General features: G+C 38.5%; 1 protein-coding gene across 1 annotated transcript in view; it reads right to left on the reverse strand.

The window, feature by feature from the left end:
* Window positions 1-17: 17 nt before the first annotated feature.
* Window positions 18-24,358, reverse strand: part of ZDHHC13 (zDHHC palmitoyltransferase 13) — a 36,956-nt gene continuing 12,615 nt past the window's right edge. Inside the window, exons 8-17 of the mRNA XM_089521375.1 lie at window positions 23,156-23,281; window positions 22,010-22,143; window positions 20,110-20,210; window positions 15,684-15,808; window positions 12,331-12,393; window positions 10,133-10,226; window positions 9,262-9,345; window positions 8,314-8,471; window positions 2,488-2,585; window positions 18-511 (exon numbers count right to left, since the gene is read on the reverse strand). Coding sequence (XP_089377501.1) covers window positions 373-511; window positions 2,488-2,585; window positions 8,314-8,471; window positions 9,262-9,345; window positions 10,133-10,226; window positions 12,331-12,393; window positions 15,684-15,808; window positions 20,110-20,210; window positions 22,010-22,143; window positions 23,156-23,281 — 1,122 coding nt within the window. The 3' untranslated portion in view covers window positions 18-372. The remainder of the gene's footprint in view (window positions 512-2,487; window positions 2,586-8,313; window positions 8,472-9,261; window positions 9,346-10,132; window positions 10,227-12,330; window positions 12,394-15,683; window positions 15,809-20,109; window positions 20,211-22,009; window positions 22,144-23,155; window positions 23,282-24,358) is intronic.

The following is a 24,358-nucleotide window of genomic DNA, read 5'->3' on the forward strand; positions in this document are numbered from 1 at the left end:
ACATTTCAAAACATATTTTATTTTCCTTAATCGTTAAGACTAAACTTCAATGGGCAGACATGTATGAATAATGCATAGGATTTCCAGGTTGCTTTATTTTTTTAAAAAAGATACCTTTCACTTTTAAAAATTGTATTTCACAGTTGTATTTCCTTCCAAATTAAACAATCTGAAAATGTCACATAAACCAGTTATCTTTGCATTATGTATTTTAATACAGTTTATACATGTAAACATTACATTCTTCCCAAAATAGAAACAAGAAAGATACAGCAAAGGAAATTACAAAATTTGTCATATATTGTACAGTATACAATTTTACAACTTTCTATAACTATCCAGTATATCCCCAAGATCTCATGCAAGTTTTCCTCACACTGAATGAGTGTTCTGATCTTTCAGTGAATGAAATCTTACAGAGTATTGCTTACTCCAGTCAGTAACATTAGGCTTGAACATTCCAAAGCATCTGCACTGAAAGAAGTCTGCTATGTTCTGGAGACATCCATGGCTAGAAAGAGGGGGGGGGGGGAGAGAGACACACAGTAAGAATGGGAGGGTCCTGTTTCATTTATTTAAAACAGAGGGGGATATGTTAGGTTTATTGCCCACCCCCGGGGAAATATATTAGGGGGCCTCTTATATAACTTACAGGTGCAATACACTTAAGTGAAGGACCTGTTTGTGAGAACAATTTTGGTCAGCCCTAGCCAGCATAGCCGATGATGAGGAATGCTGGGAGCCACATGCCAAATACATCTGGAAGGCCACAACTGCCCTCTCCTGATCTAGATAAATTGCAGGGTCTTTTCTCTAGGACACTGAAGACATTTATTGCAAATCAAAATGGTGAAAAGAAAGCAGTACAACATGGTTGTTCCTTTCATACTTTTTAAAGACATAATTTTGTTAGTCTGGAAAATCAGTATGCAATGGGATCTTGTAGCACCTTTGAGACTAACTGAAAGAAAGAAGCTGGTAGCACAAGCTTTCATAGACCTGAGCCTACTCCCCTGTGCATCTGAGGAAGTAGGCTCAAGTCTACTATCAGTGTCTTTCTTTCAGGCAGTATTAAAGATCCTACAAGATCCCTTTCATAGCTTGAGAGTGAGGCCTAGGTAGAACTGACAATCTCGTAACCATTCAGAAGAGGTATCTGACACCTTGCAAAAGCTTTTGTGATCAAAACAGCTCTCGTTCCCATCTCTTGAAACTTGAAAGTTCCAAAGATGCTGTACAACTATTTTACAAGCAAGGACAGCTAAGGAATTATAAGTAGATATTGTACTATATAACAAGTTGCTTAGATACATTGCTCACTAACAATTAAACATGAAAGTCATGCCTAGATTTTTGCATAAGAAGGCTGTGTGGATAATCAAGTAATCACCAGAAATTAAACCATTTACTTGTTTTTTTGTTATCTGCTGTTATGTTGGCTTTGACATATGGTGACCCCATGAATACATACAGTGACTAGGCTTTTAGTGGTATTCCTTACTACCAAGGATAATTTGGATAACAGTGTTCAACTGCAGCCAAATTACATCTGGGTCCTTCCCTCTCTGTTCTACCCATTAACCCCAACCCCACTCTAATACAGTGGACTCCCCAAACCTCCAGGGCAGAATTTGAGGGCATACAAGGGTGCTACTTTGCCGGTCAAAAACTTTTCACACATTACATCCTAACTTTTACAATAATGGCCCGAATCCAGTATTTCCAAGATCATGCAGTAGCAGCGAGAGATGGCTGCTGCTGCTGAGCAACCTGTTTCTCTAATGCCCGCCAACCTTCCTTTGTGGACAATGCACCAAAAGCCTCTCCCAGTCCTATCTACTTCAGTATAGCTACACTGATGGAGTGCATCAAAACTGTGGTCTATGTATCTTGAAAGAGGTGTGTGGTGCGTCCATCTTGCTAATGAACACTTATGTCTGTGGTGATCTCCTGTCATTAGTCCCAGCTTCTTCCAACCTAGCAGTTTGAAAGCATGCAAAGGCAAGTAGATAAATAGGTACCACTTATCAGTAGGAAGGTAACAGTGTTTGGTGCAGTCATGCTGGCCACATGACTGCCAGAGCAGTCCTAGGACAATGCTGGTTCTTCAGCTTAGAAACGGAGATGAGCACCACCCCCTACAGTCAGTTACAACTAGACATTCATGTCAAGGGACTACCTTTACCTTTTTTTTTTAAAAAAAGGTAGCCTCTCCCTTCCTCACAAGCACCGTAAGATGAACCTGTAGTCAGAATCCTGAACTCTTTACAATTTACATATAACCAGAAAACATCCAGTATAAGAATTTGTTAAAACAGATTTTAAATAGTATGGCAAATTTATCACCTTTATTATTCAATAAGAAAAGCTGAAACTACCACCACCACAAGGATTATACCATATTACATTATTGTTAACATTATATATTACCTGATCAGCAGTTCTGTAATTTTGCAAAAAGAATGGATGTCTCTAAATATTACTTACTTATATGGAGTTTTCCTGAGTGAAACAGGATGCTTTGAATGCTTATTCTGCCTCCAGAGAGTAATCCTCTCATGTGAAGTCAATCCAAGAAATGTAATCTTAAAAGAAAAGGATAAAAAAGGAAAACAGAAACTCAAAATCAATGCAATATCAAGAGAAATAAAGAATCACCTAATGTGTCAGGGGGTATCCACAATGCAATAAATATTTCCATGCATTTTAATCAAGCCATACAAACTGTTTTTCAGTTAAATGAGAATTGGAAGAGAGGCAATACTAATAATTAAAGTTGTTGCTGTTTGCCTTAAAATTGTTTCCATCTATAATGACTCTGAGGTGACCATATAACAGCGCTTTCTTAGTAAGATTTATTTAGAGGGGGTTTGTCTTTGCCTCTCCCTAACACTGAGGGAGTGTGACCTGCCCAATGTCATCCACTAGTTTTGCATGGCTGAATGGGGATCTGAACCCTGTTCTCCAGAGCCCTAATCCAACACGCAAACTACTACATCATGCTGGCTCCTAATTAAACTTTATAGAAGTTTAAACATTTATTCACTAGAATTATGTTCTTGAAGGCATCTGTGTCAGAAGAGGGCAATAACATTGTATTTATGTATTTATTTTATTTTTAGAGATATACATAAAATAAATAAATATTGCAGACATCTTGCTAAAAGTCATCATCAAATGTCTGGGTTTTCCAGCTTTTTCTTCACTATCTTCCCAATGTGAATGCTGGTTAAAAAAAATCTAGCTAGACAAAATGAGAAAACAGGTCTGGGCAGGCTTTAAAAGACTTTATAAGAAGGAGCTTTTTGTCAAAATTTTGTTAATGGAGGTACGGTATGTCTGTACTAAGTGCAGCATACCAAGTTAAGAATTTTATCAATCCTAATTCGATTCTTTGAGCAAATTTTTTTGTTTCATAAATACACACAAAGAAATGGATAAGCTGATTTTAAAAACGAAGCTCTTTGATACAGGGCAGGGTATAAGCATGTTAAAAATAAATTAACAATATAATAAATACATGGTTTTATGGTTATTTTATAACTTGAGCAAACAGTCTACCACAAGACCATATCAGCCATTTTGTTTCACTGCTTCTCATTGACTGGAACAAAAACCTACCTCAATGAAAAGCATCATTAGATTTCTTAGCTTTTTTTTGCCCCAGGCTATTTCTGGCTTCCCAAAAGATTAACAATGCACTTCCTGGATCAGTGTCTGTTGGAAAATGTTTACCCCAAAATGTTATACTGGCTTGGACAACTTTAGCTTTGGGGTGCTTGTAGTCCAGTTTCCCAACTCTTGCTTAAGCAGGATGGATATGAAAAAAGAGCTGAAATTATATTAAATCCACATAAAAAACACTGCTAAAACACTGTACAATGGACTGAATCCAGCACTGAGTAAACAAACTCAGTTTCCACAATGGCACTTAACTTTGATCTCCGTCCTGCTATTATCTTCACCCAAATCTCCTCTGGATGGTCCCCCAACCCTGAAGAGGAGGGGGAACACAGAGAGCTGCAATGGGAAGGGAAAATCCATTTCCCACCAGAATTTTCCATTCCACTGGGGGGCAGCCAGCAACATATACAACCTAGCATTTACTTCTTGGCTAAAAGCAAACAAGCAAATACCTATTTTGTGAAGCCAAACTACTATCTTCTTTAACACAAACATAAAGAAGATAGTTTAACTGCAGAGGTCTCAGAGGATTAGTTTAACACAGAGTATTGATGTATAGCTTAGCTATGAAAAAAAAATCAGTTCCATATTAATTACTCCACTGGGCTGCAGATATTATTATTAATAACATATTTTTAGAAACTGACACCAGGACCATTTCTTCTCTTCTGTTCCACTGTTAGAACATAATGTTGTCAATACTAAACATTTACTACACATGAAAATTAAACAAGTAACTCAGTGTGCCAATTCATTTGCAGTAGGTTGTGGCAATATAAAGTTACACATCTCCTAAGGAAGTAATTTTATTCATTGTATTCAAGGTAAGAAAATACCAGTGCTGGGAATTTCTGGCAGGCCTTCCTCTTTGTCCTTACATAAGAGGCAGAAGAGTGGATCCATGGGACAACTACAGTGCTACCTCGGGTTACGAATTTAATTCTTTCCGCGGCGCCGTTCGTAACCCGATACATTTCGCAACCCGAAAAGGCGCTGGAAAGCCGCTAGCCGCGGCTTCCGATTTGAATTTCGCGCCGAAATTAATTTCGTAACCCGAAAAATCCTTCGTAACCCGGAACAGTTTTTTCCAATGTAACTTTTTCGTATCCCGGAAATTTCGTAACGCGGTGAATTCGTATCCCGGGGTACCACTGTACTTTGCACAGACACATTATGGCAAGGGTCAACATAGCCACTAAAGAATGGAATGGAGTATTATCCATCGCTGTCTGACTGAGGCACTCAAGCGGGGGAAATCCAAATGGCAACATTATGGTGTAGGGTGACTGGTCTGCAGTTTACTGAATATTCTTCTTTTGCCTTTTTTTTTTTTTTTGAAGAGGGAGAAAATGTTTGCCCTTCTTCAGTTCTCTGGTGATTCAGAAAGTACATCAAGAAGTTCCTTCAGTACTCTGGGATGCAGTTTGTCTTGTCCTGGAGATTTGAACTCATTTAGGTTAGCTAGGTGATTCCTGACTAACTACTTATTGATCTTGATTTGCAATCTAGATCCTGTGCCAACATCTCTGTTGTCACATTTCTCTTTTTGGAGAAACAGCACAATAGGCACTGAGCAGTTCTGCCTTTTCTTTGCAATCTGTTAGCATTTTGCCATATTATTGAACAGTGACCCCACTGTCTCTTTGATCATGTTGCTGCCTTTAAAAAAAAAAAACACTTTTTGTTGTTCCTTGTTTTCCTAGTTAGTCTCAGCTCACTCTTAAGCTTCAGCTTTCTTTATACTATTCTTGAAAGCTTGGGCTACACATCTGTACTCTTCATTGGTGATTCATCCTTCCTTCAGTTCTTTCTTTTCACTTCCTCCTTTGGTTTGCTGTGAAGCCACATTTGCTTTTTCAGATGTTTTCCATGTTTCTTCTTCCACAGGATTGTATGTGATTGTTCTTTTTTGCAGCTCCTTCTTCAAGAACTCCCATCCTCACTGGGAGTATTTTTTTCTTTTAGCCTGTCTAGCCATGGGATTCCACAAAGTATTTCCCTGAATTTGTTAACGTCTGCTTTTCTCAAATTCAAGGTCTTTGAATATATTTTTCTTTTCCCTCTCCCACAAGTATGAATTCCAACATTACATGGTCACTTCCCCCATTACATGGTCACTTCCCCCTGAAGTATCAAGTACTTTGAATCCAGGTTAGGATCAAGTCCAGGATTACTTGTTATTTCCTCTACCTTTTGAATTAAGAAATTACAGTCGGCCCTTCTTATACACGGATTTTTTATACACGGATTCAAGCATACACGGTTTGAAAATGTTCCAAAAAAGTATAAATTTACCTTGATTTTCCATTTTTGATAAGGGACACCATTTTGCTATGTCATTATATTTAATGGGACTTGAGCATACACGGATTTTGTTGTACACGGGGGATCTTGGAACCAAACCCCAGCGTATAACAAGGGTCCACTGTATTTGCAAAGTGCACCTGGAATTTGTTGGACACCCTATCCTTAGCAGAGTTAGTCTCCCAGAAGATGTCAGAGTAACTGAAGTCCCCCATAACTAGCAGTTTGAGATTTCTGTGATTTGCTTCTGAAAAGCACCATCCACCACTTCTTGGATTGGTTGTCTGTAGTCAACTCCTAGTATAATGTTGCTTTTATTTATTTATTTCTCCATTTATTTTGACTGAAATTCTCTCAACTGGTTCACACTCATCACCCACATGGATTTATTTACAGATAAATTTGTCTTTGACATATAATGTACTCCCTCTCCTCTTCTGCCACATTTATTCTTTTTGAATAGGTTATGCCTTCAAATGTAATATTCCAATCATGGAAGTCATCTCGCAAGTCTCCCTTACACCTATAAAGTCATAGTTACCTTCCTGAACAAGGACTTCAAGCTCATCTTGTTTATCAGTTCCCAGTAAACAGTTTGGGTAGACATACCGTATTTTCCGGCGTATAAGACGACCGGGCATATAAGACGACCCCCAACTTTTAAAATGAAAATATAGAGTTTAGCATATACTCACCATATAAGGCTACCCTCCTCCTGAGTAGCACGGCAGCCGGATGTGCACGCGCGCGCCAGCTTCAAGAAGCCTCCGGAGGCCCTTTAGAAGCTGGCGCTCGCACTCTCGGGGCTGCCGGCTTCCTGGGCCTCCGGAGGCCTGAGAAGCTGGCGGCCCCAGAGTGCACGCGCCAGCTTCTAAGGGGCCTTGAAGACCCCTTAGAAACCGGCACGAGGCTGCCAGCTTCCCAGGCCTCTGGAAGCCTAAGAAGCCGGCAGCCCCAGAGCATGAGTGCCCGGCTGCGGGGCTCAACCGTCTTATACGCCGGAAAATACGGTACCAATCATTCCCAACTAAAACAGACCTATCAAGTCAATAGGATTTACACAAGTGTTGATTGCCCATTCAATGCTTGATTCAATTAGTGGTCTCCACTTGAAATTCAGGCCATGGGTGGCTTATATGTTAACACATACATGTCAAGCCCATATTCATATCCTATGTATTTCTTTCCCCTGATTTCCTTCCTCTTCCCCCCTCATTCCTTGAACTAATGGCTGGTATCCTTTTCAATATTTATGAGAATGACAATCCCATAACTTTTGAGATTCATGTTTACAACTGTTAATGACTGTACATGACCCTTAAAACCTATCTCTTAATGCAGGCAATGTTATATCCAAAGGGTTTTTCTGAGGTGCTGCAGATCAGGGCATTGAGAAATAACTGCAGTGCTCTCCTGCTTGTGGGGTGTGTTGAGAGAAGCAGTTGAGGCAGGATCCTGTATGGGTCACTCCAGCTGTCTGTTCTTAGTGCAGACTGAGAGAGTGCTGCAGTCATCATCCCCCAGCTCCTGGATCTCCAGCAGCTCAGAAACAATTTGGTTGGAGCTGTGGCATCACTAGAGTTGGTGTCATCCGGTGAAGTAACTCATGTTGTTACTCCCCCAACTTCTTCCCATACCACACCATACAGAATCCTTAGCAATGTTTTTTGTACTAAAGTTATGCTGAAATTGTAATTCTCATATGTCACTGAATGTAATGGTAATAACTGTGACATAAACAACTAGCAAAATTAAAATTATACCTTTCAATTACAATATCATACACACAGCCTAAATGTATATTCATGTACATAGTTAAAGTGAACATTTGGTTAGATGCGATGTTATTCAAGAACATTTTAAAATAATTAACAATTTTTTTTTTTTTTTTTAAAAACTAGGGCCTCTCCTTTCTCCTCGCACTGAGCCCCCCCTCCCACATACACACACTATCTCTTCAGCATTTTAAAGGGATGCAGCCAAACTCCAAAGCCATTTCGGTCAAAAGATAGATGTTTGGGAAGCAGTGGTGTTACACCCCCCCGGGTGTCACCTTATGTGTCCCATACTCCCCACACCCTCCGTGACACTCTTGTATTGGGGCACTGGTTGGCTTAAAAGATAGCATTGGGGGGTGGGGGTAGCATTGGCAGAAGTACCTATGCCACTGTTGTAATTACTTCAGCTAATGCAAAATATTGGGCAATTATTTTTAAAATCATGTAATTTTTTAAAATGTCAATTATGTACAACACTAATATAGGCTGCTGAGGAAAAATAACAAAAGTACAATGCTTCTAAAGATTAAATAAAATCAAGCAATACCTGATAAAGCTGAAGGGCCAGCAGCAATGTAGCCCATGAAGTGTGAAAACATATGAGGATAAAAATGTATAACACCCATGGAGAACAAGACACAATCTGTGTGAAAGATGTCCATGCTCCATCTTGCTGGTACGTTGTTGTGCAGTGTTCTGACCAATCTAAGAGAAGAAATTTTAATATGAATTTTAATAATGAATTACTTAAAAAACTGAATGTGGCGGACTACCCAGAAGACCCAGTTTGTACATTTTTTCAACCTAGTGTCTACATATTTAACTACCAACAATGACAGCTTAACTTCCAGATAAAAGTAAGCTGCAGTTTCTTTATTATGTCCAGGGTCAAAAAACTCTCTGCAGCAAAACTTTCTGAAATGAGAACAAATTATTCTAAGATATTGTTCTATATGTACAGGCTTTCCTAATAAAAAGGAATCATCCTTTGTTCTCCAGCCTGTTCTCTAACTTTGTGCATGCACACATATGTGGCAGCAACTTTGTAATCTGTTAAAAGAAATAAACACATGAAGTACTTCCAGATAAGTTTTACTGTGCAATCACTCCCGGCAGAATTTCAAAGGGGTCTAGACATCATCACCTTCTATTTATAAAGGCCATATTTCTTCACTCCTTCCATTTTTTTATTACCAAAAAACAAAAACAAAAAACAAAAACCCAACAACAATCAATTAAGGTAGGAATGATAGAGTAGTTGCACAGTGCCTTTTGGCTGGTAGAAGTAGGAGGTATTTTTCCAGAAGCACTCAGGTTTATTTTTCCTGAATACAACCCTTCACATCCCAGGCCATGACTCAAGCGCATTAGTATTTTAGCCAGACTATAACACAGTAAAAACCTCTGAATGAAGTAATACACATACAGTATAAGGGATCAGGACACAGCAATTTCTAGCAAAATAAACAGTGAAATAAGAACAAAGAATACATACACAGAATTGTTCCATATAAACCCCAAATATTCACAATTGTCATGAAGAGGAGAAACAGGAGGAAATAAGAATGATTGCCAACACCTAGAACATAAAATATGATGAATATCTATTTGTATCACAGTCATAAGACAATATTCCCTTCCCAGCAGCTACCTCCATCCCTAAATTATGGAAAAGTTTTTATAAGAAATTCAATATATGAAATGTTGAGTACAATTTACATCTTTCAAGCTCACCAAAGCAGCATTAATAGGCAGATATGCAGTATGTCAGCACACTGTGTAGATCAGACTAGTGTAGTGATTTGAGCACTGGACTACAACTCTGAAGATCAGGGTTTGATTCCTCACTCAGCCATGGAAACCCCCTGAATGACCTTGGGCAACTCACAAACACTCATCCCCAGAAAATCCCATGACAGGCTCACCCTAGGGCTGCAATAAGCTGGAAACTACTTGAAGGCACATAACAACACTGTGCAGTGCAAAATTATTTGTTTTCTGTGAAAAAAGTCCCACTGTGTCCAGTGAAGCTTACTTAAATAACTGTGTACAGAACCGCAGTTTAATACTACCATTAGAATTCACAATGAAACCAGAATTAACATAAATATGTTTAAGTATTTCAAGCTGAGATCATTAAACAATATCTAAGTTGTACAAATGCCATCTAAAACTACTGTGTTCTTATACTGCAGAATGTGCGGCTGAACGGCTTCCAGTTCCCTGTGCAGCTTGTCAACATCCTTTCATATAACACTCAACTACCAAGCATTCTCTGCATGTTCCATTAAGGGCTCTCGTTTCAAGTCTTCAGAAACTTGCCTGGCATCAGCAGAGAAATCCTAGTTTTGTTAAGATCAACTCACCTATACACTGTCCAGTCCAAATGCAATGCTGGTCATATCTAGCTACACATGAGTTGCAAGCATGGCAATGCATGGATCTCAAAGGTTTTTTGACCTGGTGAAGAACAGAAGAGGCAACAATTAATTCATAATCCATACAATGTATTTACACATGCCATGCTTACTGTTAAACAACAGGCTCTTACAACAAATTGAATACACCTTTTGAATACTGTGTCCAAGATGTTGAGAAACTGGAGCATGTCCAGAGAAGGGCAACCAAAATGGTGAAGGATCTGGAAACCATGCCCTATGAGGAGAGACTTAGAGAGCTAGGTATGTTTAGCCCAGAGAAGAGAAGATTAAGAGGTGATATGACAGCTTTATTTAAGTATTTGAAGGGAGGTCATATTGAGGATCGAGCAAGCTTGCTCAGAGTAGGACCTGGAACAATAAATGCAAGCTACAGAAAAAGAGATTCCACCTCAACATTAGGAGGAACTTCCTGACAGTAAGAGCTCTTTGACAGTGGAACACACTCCCTTGGAGAGTGGTGGAGTCTTTTTCTTTGGAGATCTTTAAATAGAATCTGGGTGGCCAACTGTTGGGAGTGCATTGTTTGTGAATTCCTGCATGGCAGGGAGTTGGACCAGAGCCCTGGTGGTGCAGTGGTTAAATGCCTGCACTGCAGTCACTCACTCAAAACCATAAGGTTGCGAGTTCAATACCAGCAAAAGGGCTCAAGCTTGACTCAGGCTTGCATCCTTCCAAGGTCACTAAAGTGAGTACCCAGATTGTTAGGGGCAATTAGCTTACAATTGTGAACTGCTTAGACACTATTAGTTCAATATGAAGCAGTATATAAATGAAGCTGGGGGGTTTTTTGGGACTGGATGGCCCTTGTGGTCTCTTCCAACTCTATGATTCTATGAATACAAAAAGCACAGAGCAGCCCCAATATGATCAAAATTTTGGTCGTCAGAGTCTTGGACTTAAAAAACAAAAACAAACCCTGCGAATTCATGCAAAAAACATCCATGGGTAAACAGAGAAGGATCATATTTCACAGAATACTGTTTTCAAGATTGAGAAAGTAAGCAGTCTCGCACTTCTCTGGGCCCAAGCCCAAATGATTTTGAATTATTTCTCACCTGCTTCTCCTTAAGGATTGAAGTGGAGAACAACAACAGATTAAAGACACATGTGGAACAACAGATTAAACCACTTCCACAGCTTGGTTTACAGAGACATCATACAGGGCCTTCTCAGTGACTGTCCCTAGGGAGGTTAGAATGGTCTCTCCTTGCTGTCCTTTGACTGGCAGGCAAAGATGTTTTCATTCCTGTTTTTTACAGAAAGGCCTTCAACGAGGCTGTGATACTGTTTTAATTGTACTGTTTTTTAAAACTAGTTTTTATTATTTCTAATTATATCATAGAAGCATAGAGTTGTAAGAGGCGTTAAGGGCCACCAAGTGCAACCCCCTACTCAGTGCAGGATTGCCAACTAGAGCATCCCCAGCAGGTTTCTGTCTAGCCTCTCTTTGTTTTTAATATTGTTAAAGGTTAAGTATCCTTTATCCAGAAATCCTAAATACTCCAAAAAAATTTGCATGGGTGGCTGAGATAGTGACACTTTCATTTTCTGTTGGTTCAATGTACATAATTCTGTCTAATGCACAAAATTATTAAAAATCTGTATAAAATTACCTTCAGGCTGTGCTCGTAAGATGTACATGAGACATAAATAAATTTTGTGTTTAGACCTGGGTCTCATTTCCAATATATCTCATTATGTATATGCAAGTATTACAAAATCCGAAAAAATCAAAAATCCGAAACACTTTGGTCCCAAGCTTTTCAGATAAAAGATACCAACCTGTAATGGTTTCATTCCATTTAATGTTAATATTTTGTGTATTTTAACAATATTGTATTTGTTTTAATTTGTAAGCCCCCTGAATCCTGGTTTTGGAGAAAAGGAGGGTAAAAATAAAGTTAAAAACATCAATAATAATTGTAGCAAAATAATCCTGCTGTCAGTCCTGTTTGAACATGTCAGCATATGGAAATACAAACAATGTCATGAAGGAAAGCTATATACATATGTGTGTGTGTGTGTGCGCGCACAAAATTTCAGTACATACAAAACTAAGCAATTTCCTATATATAACTAAGCAATTTAAAATAAAACCAACAAGATCAGAAGACCTGACTTACAAGACAAGATGTGCAAAAGGTTCTGAAATCCAAGGAGCCAGTTTCTGCAAGGTTAATGATATTCTGAAAGACAGGTGCAGATTTATAATTATTTTTATTTCTTAGACCTTGAAGAGGGCCATTTTTAATAACTATAAATTCTTAGCACTGTCATTATGACATACATTATACACATTTACATCTTTCTGCAAGACAACATTGGGTAAGACTGGCTATCCACAATATTCCAATCTGAGGCATTTTCTTAGTTTTCTTGATTACTGTACGAATGTACAAAAGTCACAGGCACAAGACACTAGCTGCAGAGTGGCCTTGGAGAATTTGGGTAGACATGATCTGAAACCTATTCTCAAGCTATCTTTCAAAACCCATCTTCTCTATCTCTGCTTCATCTTACATTTCTTTTGTTTCAGTTTACATTGTGGTATGTAATAACTTTTACCATATCTTTCTGTCTTATACTTTTTTTATATTAAAATCTACAAGTAGAGGTGTTTTTTTAAAAAAATATTTTATGGATTATGCCCAGTGGAAAGACTGGGAAGCTCCCTTGGCCCAATTACACAATAGCATAAGATATTAAATACTAGGGCAACATAAATGGCCACCTAAACCTAAACCTCAGCAGTATGGATCACTAGTGCAATTAGCACGCCATGATGATAGCGGAGGTTCAAAGCTATCCTAACAGAAAACTGCTCATCTCATCCCATCGATACCATGTGAGCTCATGTGGGAAATACAGCATTCAACTCCTCCTTTTAGGATATGTGAAGATTTTATGACTTTTTGTGAGTCTTTTAAAAATTGATTAATTAGGACCAAAGAAGGTTTTTTTGACCAATCCATCCTTGGATTCTTTTAAGCTCAAAATGATCAACCACCTAAAGGTCAGCAGCCCTTGTTTCACTAACAAACCAAGTTCAGTATTAGCAAAAAAGAAATACCATATATACTCATGTATAGGCTGACCTCGTGTATAAGTCGAGGGTAGGTTTTGGGGCCAAAATTCTGAATTTTTATATGACCCATGGATAAAGGGTAAAACGTAAGGGCATGTAATCATAGATGTAAAGGATGTCCTGCTCCCTCCTCCTGCATCTTCCCAGCCCAGCTGCCCCCTCTGGAGGCAACTGAGCTGGGAAGAGGCTTGGGGAGCAAATGTTCCCTCCTCCTGCATCTTTCCAGCCCAGCTGCCCCCTCTGGAGGTAACTGGGCTGGGAGGAGGCTTGGGGAGGGAGCATTCGCTCTTCTTGCATCTTCCCAGCCCAGCTGCCCCCTCTGGAAGCAGCTGGGTTGGGAAGAGGCTTGAGGAGCGAACGATCACATTCCATTGTCTTATTACTGTATACTCTGGTTTCTCTTCAGATCATATAAATCTTTTGCCTTTTTACTGTATTGATTCATGTATAAGTCTACTCAGGTTTTGGGGTCAATTTTATAGTATAATTTTACTTATACACGAGTATATACGGTACTGCCATGTATTCCCAGCAACCTATAGGAGTTTTTATGTTCAGTGCTCCAGACAGCACTCTTGTAGACACTTTGTAGTACTAGTTGGAGATAATGGTGGGCTGAGATTTCAGAAGCAAATACAATACCTTTTCCTGTTTCTTCTCTTCTGAAACCTCTCTGTATAGGGATTGTCCACATAGACCGAAATGCCTATCTGGCACTGTCCAGTCTTGTGTCATCCAGTTCAGATTATGCAGGCCAAAGTCCCAGGGCCAGGATTAGCCCCAATCCTGATAGACTGGACATAGATCTGGTGGATTTGGCCCAATCCCAGTTACCCCATGTCAGTTGGATCTCTGGTTAGCTACTGAGTTACCAGATAGCAACATGGATGCAGCCAGGCACCTTGTTTCAGCAGACATGGCAACTGGGAGCTTCTCAGTACCAGTGCTATAAGGTAAGGAGTGCGTGCTGTAAGTGGGTCCCGGGTCGACATGGGGCTGGGTGTATAAACACCCTATGCCGACTCAGGGATCAACCTGGGTGCCCACTGGGACAACAATAGCATGGGCTTAGTCCTATCTGGCCAGTCTGCTTAGCCCCATAATTGTGTGTGTGTCTGTGTGTGTGTATGTATGTTAGCCCCTCACTTTTTAAAATTTAGAAACATACTTCTTGATTTTCAATAGTACTAAACCATGATCTCTTGCCTCTGAGTACCACCATTAATTCCCAAATTCATATACAGGGAATTACCATATTTGATATTAGGCTAATATCTATACAGTGGTACCCCGGGATACGAATTGACCGCGTTACGAAATTTCCGGGGTACGAAAAAGTTAGATTTAGAAAAACTGTTCCGGGTAACGAAAGATTTTTCGGGTTACGAAAATCTTTTCGGCGCGTTTCGGCGCGAAATTCAAAGCGCGGCTAGCGGCTAGCGGCTTTCCAGCGGCTTTCCAGCGCCTTTTCGGGTTGCGAAATGTATCGGGTTACGAACGGCGCCGCGGAACGAATTAAATTCGTAACCCGAGGCAGCACTGTACTTTCAAGCTGAGCCTCCCAAATTCCCTTTAAATTATTCTTTAAAATAATAAGAACCCCCCCCCCCCCCCAAATCCCTTCATACCCTCTAAGGGCCTTGAGGGACCATTTTGCCACACACACCCCTGCACTGGCTGTTTTAGACCCACAGAGATTACTTGTTTCAAAACGAGCAGAAACCAGAGTAATCATCTCTTGTGACATGAGTTCCCCAGATCTTTTTTTTAATTGGAGGAGTGAAATTCAACCATTTGAGGTGCAGTGGTGGACACCAAGGGATGTTGGCCACCCCCAATACTATGACGGTAATGATAAAGATGTTTGAATGCAAGCATACAAAACTCTATGCATATATTCCCAATTACACTGGGAATAACATGTTTACAACCATATATATACAAGGACCTCTTTCATATCCTTCCAGCTGAATGTAGGGAGGATAGAGGCATGATGCTAGCACATTAATAATCAAGCAACTGGAAATTATCCTCTATATGATGATGATCATAGAACTTTTGCTGAATGTAACAGACAGAAGTAAGTCACTGCTTCCATGAAGTACTGGCAGTTTGTCTTGTCAACCATTCATTCTTGCTACTTTTTCAGGTTTCTCTTACTAACGAGGTTTTAAACTATGAGAAAGAATTATGATAAACTACTGGCTGTTCAACGCCTGAATAGTACTGTTAGTCCCTAGATGTACTGATACGGTGGGATTCATGTGCTGACTCACCAATAATTGATTCAATGCTCTGTTTAAGATTCCCAAGACAATTCAGGCCTTAAATAGCCAACCTGATTAGGATAACAAGGAAATAGTGGCAGATATTCTTTCTGAACCCAAATACCTTTTTAATCTCCTCTTCTGTACATTTAATGTATCCAGGATCCACTCTGACAGTTTTGTAGAAATAATAGAGAAGACCCACTATACCAAAGAAGAAGGGAAGCTGAGAAACTGTAGTTGAAAAATGTGACCTCTGGTTAAGGAATATGTTTTTTTTTTAAATCAATCATATATTGTTGCCCCCCTCAAAAATGAAGAAGAAGAAGAAGAAGAAGAAGAAGAAGAAGAAAGGAAACAAAAATGCTTTTCATACCACATTTCAAAGTTAAATATAATTAAAGACGTAAGCTAAAAGGCTATGAACTGTGAACAATACTTTACCTCAAAAATGCCTATTAGATTTTATGTGATTTTCTATAAATTTAGACCTGTCATCCACCAATTAATCAGGAACACCAAAATTTTCTTCCCATCAAAATACAAGCTGTATAAATAATTATACAATACTGAACAAAAGCCAAGATATATCTGCTACATGAGGATTTTGAAAACCTACCTAGAAACACCATTATACATCACTATACATCAAAACCAACTAAAGACTTTACAATTTTTCATGCAGATATATTGTGCTCTTCGTCTTCTTTAGCACAATATCTTTCAGGTATTAAGTCAACTGAAACTAAAGTGTTGCATGATGAACTGACTGATAGCACAGCTGGGAAACTGACTGTTGGATGGGGCTATGATATAGCTAGCCAGCAACTCTTAGCTCACTGAAAATCACTTCATCTTTAGGAAAAATATGTATGTTTAGATCAATGGCACTGTTAGGATACTTGCAAGGTACCATAGTAAGTTTACATATAATGGCCGACCTAAAACAAACCTTCCTCACCCCCTGTATCCCAAATCCCCTTCTCTACCTGATATATACCAATGACATATTTCCCAGCTGGAGTCATGGAAAGAAAACACTTGAATTGTTCCACAAGTATGTGAACACTTTCATCCTATCATCAATCTGAGGCCAGAACAATCCACGCTTTACTTCACTTTATTAGCACCACGCCTGCAGCATATCTGCAGTTCTAGCAGGAATGATTCCATTCATGGTTCCAGGAAGTCTTTGAGAAGAAACCTTGAAGCACTATTTGGGCCTTGACAAAAGATACATTTTTAAAATTTCTAATCCTTCTGAAATACTGAGCAAATTCTGCTATTATATCGCTAAAGGGCTCAGAATAACGACTGGCAGTCAATCCTGAATCTAGGCACATTATAGCACGTTCTAGCTCAAAGTGGATAAGGAATGCTTATTAAACCATGCATTCACTCAGCCCAGGGAACTGTAGGCTGTTAAGATCATTTTCCCCATTACCATTTCCTCCCAAATTAATCGGTCAGCACCATTCCATAATGGACTGATTTTCAACCACACACTTGGATGTTAATTTTTATTATTATATTTATACCCTGCCTTCTTCCTGATTTGGGACTCAAGGCAGCTTACAACAGTTAAAATCACCCCAAATGTACACATTTAAGTCCTGATAAATTTTGTTACATAACTGGATTTCGTAAGATTGCAGTCTAAACTACTCATCTATCTCTCTTCTGGTTTCTTCAGAATGCATTCCTATATATGGGGCTCAACAGACCACCTGAAAACGGCGCACTGAGGGCTCCTGTTTTAACTCTGGAGGGACGCCGCAGCAGCCAAATTGTGTAGCGTCCCTCCGGAATAAAAGAACCTGCGAAAAGCAAGTTCTTTTTGTGGCACATTCCGCATGCCATGACTGCACCTGTCACGCATCCATGATGTAAGCACGGTGCCCGGCACTGTCACGCTTGTGTTGTGCACACACTCCCTGTATGGACGGTACTGCATAAAGATGACATTGTCCATACATGCTAGGGTTCCGGAGCACGCTCCGGAACCCTAGAATTGGCCCCAGGCTGCCACAAACCAGCAGTCTGTACCGGGCCTATATTGGGAAATAATATCCTATGAAACAGCAGAGTTTTAAAGTCAGTGTTAAAATATAATTACAGAAGAAGTCAATTGCTGTTAGTTACAATGCCTAAAAGTAATTCTTTATTTCCCCATTTCTTTAAAATAACCGAGTTTGTTGTTTCTAAAACAAAGTTACCAAAAACACTGCTGAATAAAGCAGTGCAAAGACAGCAAAAGGGGTGAAGCTATCTCTCATTAAGATGCAATAGTAAGGTGGTTATATCTTTGTTATTTTTTAAAAAATTAATCACTTGTAACTCATTACTGTAACTAGTTTGTTCCAAGCTCTGGAAGAAAGTGAGAAAAACAAATAAGTAAATGTGTATCTGAATGGACTGTTATAATCCACCCACCTCTCCCTTTTTTTCCTACACAAAATAACAGACAATTTCAGGATTCTAACAGCTTTTATTAGACCTTTCTGGAGTTGTGGTTTCCCCCCCCCCCAAAAAAAACAAACAAACAAACACACATCATCTTTTCCAATATGTGGAACTATGTATAATATGTGGAACTATGTACATGTTTATAAATGTACATAGTTCCACATATCCATGGGTTCTCCGTAATATATAGAAATTACTACTTTATTTTGCGGTGACTGTGCTACTTTTCTGAAGTGATGGCACTCAGGTCAGTTAAAGATATTTGCAATTAGAATGAATAGTGTCTAAAGGATAATAGAAGATTTGTATGAAGGATAGCATAAACTTTATTTTTAAAAGGTGTACTAATTTACATGTTAGGGAGCCTATATGGTCAATATTTTAGAAAGGTGAGAAAATCCAAAATGTTAAGTGAGTGTGTTATTCAACAAAGACCTTTGTTACTCAAGTTCATCCAGAGCAAAATCAAATACAATACACAAACAAACAATAATAGAAGTCTCACACTACTTGCCCAAGAAACACTGGCAGTAGATCTAAAACTCTGGGAAATCAGATTACCTTATGTATATCAATTATGTCCTTTCTTCTGTGCCTACTTTTGGCTTTTAACAGCCACTAATACCAATAGGTTTAAACTGACAACTGAAATAAAATACAAGGAACTCTCTAAATACAGAGCCTAAGAACAAGATCTATTTCCATACAGTTTTTCCATTCATACATGGAAACTGCGCTGAAATTTTAATATGAATAAAGCATGCCAAGATTTATGGCTTAGCAATGCCAGAAAGGCAGAGTTATAATAGCATTTACAAAATATTTGTGAAATGATGCCTCAAAGCCATAATACCAAAGCAGCAGCACTAGCAGCACCGTAACTATAAATATCTTCCTTGGAAACCAAACAAACGTTTTTTTAACATCCTTAGCTGGAATAAGATGAAGCAATTCGTAGGAATTAATCCAGATAATTGTATTAATGTGATCTCATTAGAAAGCACATTAAAAGAAAGCACAATTTCACAAATTAAGTCATTAACACTGAAATACTATTTGTATTAGAACAGATTAAAGCTAGTTTAAAAGATTTTTTTAAATTATGCATCTCCTCTTGTTGTTTTCATTTTAAAGAAAATGGATTTTATAGTTTTATAAATGCATGTAAACTCTCTGGGTAGAATCAAGGCAGAACAGAAGACAGCAAATTTAGTATCTGCATGCCAGATTCATGCTGTTTATGCCACACAGCCATGTAAATGAATCATTTTGTGCTCACTACAGAGGCCATGAGAGCATACTGCCATACTAGGATAAACAGCCACGTGTAGATCTCACTTTGAAAAGAAATTAGATATACAGGCTTTGCTAAGACATGGTCAATTTTTTGCATAGACAGCATAGTGCATTGACACACATCCAGGTGACTGTCCCACTTTTTCACTTATTTCAAATGATGTCTTACTCAGCCCAGTATAAATGAATTACCAACATGTATTGACAGGGAGAGAATTGGTATATCCTCCAGGATATATGGATTATAACTGAAATGACATTTAGAAGCTATCTTTCCCCCCCCCCCCCTCTTTTTTCTTGACTGTCTAAAATGTTATAGCTGACAGAGGTGAACGACTCTGATAATTTGGTGGGCTAGGCTTTTTAAGGTCAAGATCTCCATGCACCATCTCTGTGTTTTTACATTTAAGTCCTCTGTGCTTCAATCAGGGATTGACACAAAAGACAGAAATCTGTGTGATTTGTAGCAGCAAGAATTTCTAATTTCCAGTTGTTTAACATAAGCTAACATTACTCCCACTTTAAATTATACTGCTGACATTAAGAAAGATGGATATAACCAGCAGTTACCTTTATGTAATATTCTGGCACAAATTCTTTAGTTAACAATTTTTAATTCTATATGCCTACAAGAATGCTGGAATTCTAATAGGTATATCGATTTGGAATTAAAAAATGGAAACTGAGGAATCTGTGTCAGAATACTACATAAAGGTAACTGCTGGTTATATCCCTCTTTCTAGAATCTTGGAATTCTAGTAGACATAATTTCTAAAGAAAAAGGATATTAGGCAGAAAATAGATGAAACAGGTCCACGATATCCAGAAGATAGAACCAAGCAAAAATGCTACAGGGAAATATTTTAGTTTGTTAAATCCTATGAATATCCTGAAAAGAAAATTTCAAAAATATTTCAAATAAGTATGTGACATGCAAACATCCAAATTAATACTTTAAAGCAGATAGCCTTCTCAATTGATCAATGTGAGTCTCATTTTGGGAGAAAGGCAGTTTACAAATACATATATATATATATATATATATATATATGCATTTTAAATCAAAATATATTTCTGGCAGTTCAGGTACTGGGTAATATGACAATTGAAAGTAAGCTTGGTTTAGCTGTCTGTAACAACCCCATGTTCTTTGTGGTTGTTATGAGCCTTCAAATCATTTCTGACTTATCATATCCTAAGGTGAACCTCTCATAGGGGTTTCTTGTCAGGATTTGTTCAAAGGGGTTGGTCTATGCCTTCCTCTGACACTGCAAGAGTATGACTTCTCGAAGTCATCTAGTGGGCTTCCATGGCTGATCAAGGATTCAAACCCTGGACTTTAGGGTTGTAGTTTAACTCTCAAATCACTATAGCATGCTGGCTGTCCACTATGTAATAGTTCTTTAGGATCATATATAACACAAAATGGTCACTCATTCTAAGATCAAAGGAGAAAACATCATTATTTTCTTGCAAACAAGCTCAAGACATGTGTAGGAATCTTTAGTCTCAGTCACATCATAAGAGGAAGCCCATGGCTTCCTATTGTATCTCAACTGGGCCTTATTGAGTCTCATAAAACCACTAAGACTTAAACTTCATAGCCAATTTAAATATTGTTTAAATTATCTGACATAATATTATTTTCTTATGTGGAGGTAAAGGTAAAGGTATTCCTCTTTGACAAGGTTGTCAAGTCGTGTCTGACTGTAGGCAGCAGTGCTCATCTCCATTACTAAGCTAAAGAGCTAAGTTGACAACATGACTGCACAGACCGCTGTTACACGAGGTCTGTGGACTGCAAAACAGTTGCTAGGCGGGGGCAGCATATAACCTATGAGCTACACTTTTCCTGCCTCAGAGCTAAACAATAGATCTTCATTTTAATCAAGTATTTTTACTTAGAGCTTAAGCAATCTTATGTGGAAGGCACTTCCAAAAATGTATGAAAACCATATGATTATCATGTGTGACAACTCTATCCCATGCAACTTACCAATGGAAAACCTAGGAAGTCACAGCCAATAGCCCCTTTCCATTGCATGTACACATTCTGATGTGTGAATTACTGTGTGGTGAGATTGCCACATATGATATGGGAGTTTCCTATACTGTCTAATATGGAGAATTTCTACGTAATAAAATAATCATATTTGAAACAAATAATTTTCCCTATATTCTTCTAAGTGTAATCACACCACACAGTAATTCACACATCAGAAACAAATAAGGAGGTTTAAATCTTACACAGGAAAGAAGAGAGCTTGCACATAACCCTGAGGATAACCATCATTCATCACCAGCCAATTAAGCCAGGTGGAGCAACTGTAGAAACACCAGGGAAAAGTCTCTGGAATTTCTGTGGGTTGCAGTTCAGCTAAAAATGCTTTTCAGAAATTCAAACTAGAGACTTCTGGTCCAGGTCCATCCCCAAAACAAAACATCTGTTTATGAAAACATCCAGGAGTAAAACAATTCATTTTTGGGAGCGAGGTTTGCATACTGCAAAACTGTTTCCAGGAGGGGGGACCATATAACCCATGAGTTACACTTTTCCTGCCTCAGAGCTAAACCATAGATCATCATTTTGATCAAGTATTTTTTACTTAGAGCTTAAGCATTCTCCTTGTGTTGGAAGGAATAAACACTGTCAAAAAAACACACATTTTAAGCTCTAGATACACTTACCTTGCAAAGACGGACAGAATAATGGATAGGAAGATTAGCAAGCTTCCTTTCAAGAGCCAAGAATCTGAATTTAGATCCACTACATATCCTATGGCCCATATCAACACCAATGATGAGACAATCAGAAATAAGAACTACAACAAAATGAGATAGAACATCCTGCATTACAAAAGGTTACAGCCAGAAAATGAGAAAAATCTCAAACAAGCCAGAAAGCTGCATTTTAAGAAAGCAGGGTTGAGGGATTAGATTTCACATATCATTGACATATCAGTCCTGAATAAACCATGATAGTTAGCCTGAAAGCAGAGTCTGGAGCCTTTCCTTCCAGATATGTTCTTTCACTCTAGCTCTGTCTTTTCCTATTTGTTAAGGAGTAATTTCTAGAAGTTCCTATCATGCTCCTACTACTAGGAGGCAACACAGAATTTAACTTTTACAAATCTATGCAGAATATACTGGTTCTAGAGAATCCAACAGCTCAAGAGATGCAGTTCTTTTAAAAAATAAACAGATCTACCGTCAAACATTGGCTGACTTGTTTAAATAAGTTTGTGAAATTCTGCCACCTCAGTTATTGCTTTGAGCTTCTAATCTTTACAGTTTTCAGGTTCAGACTCTCTGAGGGTTCTTGCAGCACTCTGGGTTAGAATGGTACTTTTTATGATGGCCAACTGAAATGGACACAGTTCAGTGTGAAGAGCTCCAAGAAGCCAGTCTTTCAGCAGAGCTGACGGAATGGCTCTTTTCCAAATCTGTTACCAGTGCAGCCTGGAATGTCCCTTATCAAGTGCTGGTGCAATGGAAAAAACATACCTAAATGAGTTTTGGCTTTTGTTAAAGCTACTGGAACCTTCTCAAGGTCTGATCCTGGCAACATTTTGCCTTGAGGATCTGCTGACTGTCCAGTGTGTTCCTTCTAGCAGCATATAAATCCTATGAGATTTCTATTCCATTTGCACTTTCCTCTTGGTTTTCTCAACCCTGTGCTTCTTACCATCCTTTTTTCAATACTGGACCTGCCAACAAATTCCATTAAGACCTGGTTCTGTTCCACAGCCATCTTATTGAACCTGCCATCCTTAGTTCAAATACATTTTTAAAAGTGCATTGCTACATGCCAAAAACTCACTCAGTATCAGATACCTCATTTTTTTCCAGACTTCTCAGAAACCTTGATGTCCTTCTCGCTCTTGTTTTTTCTTCTTCCGAAAGCAAGTGAATTATTAGGCGATTTTTATTTTGATGTGCAAGATCAAGTGGTCTGTGTCCCTTTAAAAAATGCACATTTTAATAAAAATGTGGAAAAGATCAAAATATTATGTGGCTATTTCTTTATAAAGTCCAACTAACTACCTGTTCCTAAGACTTTACTAAAGATGGAATTATTCTAATGGTATTTCACAAAACACAAGTCTTTGTTGCAAGCTGATAAGCTTGTAAAATGTTTAAGACTTGGGGGCATGAAGGAGATGAACAGATATATTATCTTTATGCAGACGAATCCAATTATGACAAACAGCACTAATTATAAATGGATTTGAATAACTGCATCCTCTGAGTGCTGTACAGTCATATCTCCAGTTGTACTTTAAATTATGCCATACTGCAGTCCCAAGGGATGAACTGGAAGATTCAAATAGGAGGATGACTGAAGTATTTTTAAATATACAACAGAAGCAGTAAAAGCAGAGCTAATGCTTGTTCATAGGCACTTTTAAGTACACACATATGTATTTTAATACAAGCTGTATGACATTATACCTTAATAAATTATTAATATCACAATCCTAGACATATTCAGCTGTCCTATTAAATCACAAAATGAACCATTCACATGATGACACAATAAAAAGGACACCCTCTCAAAGACCAAGTCTCCCACTTTTTCTAATAATCAGCAGCCCCCCTTTCCAACCTATATATATAGTCCCTATTCCTTTCAGAAAATCTTCCCCTTACTGACTTTCCCTCAGATAATGCTATGTTTTCATCTTACTCCATCTTTTAAAGAGAAAGCCACCAAGATGAAAAGCAACATTTCCTAAAGCAACAATAACATTAATAATTAGCCAAAGAGATGCATCCAATGGTTTGATCATGCTTAGCGGAATTACTGGCTTCTTTCTTTCAAACAGCAGAATACCATACCATATCATAACTTCTGAAACAAAAGTAGTGTGCCATGCAGTATAGTCCATGCTGCTGTTCAGGAAATAAAAGCTCTTTAAAAACCAGCCAATGTTTATTCAATATTTTCAGCCCTAAGTTTTACAGCCCTATAAGGTAGGGACCATTATTCCCACATTACAGACAGACACAGGGATGGCATGGGGGGGGGGGGGGTAG

This window comes from Sceloporus occidentalis, unplaced genomic scaffold, assembly GCF_023333645.1.
Source record: "Sceloporus occidentalis isolate IW3139 unplaced genomic scaffold, rSceOcc1.0.p SCAF_4, whole genome shotgun sequence".
Classification (NCBI taxonomy): domain Eukaryota; kingdom Metazoa; phylum Chordata; class Lepidosauria; order Squamata; family Phrynosomatidae; genus Sceloporus; species Sceloporus occidentalis.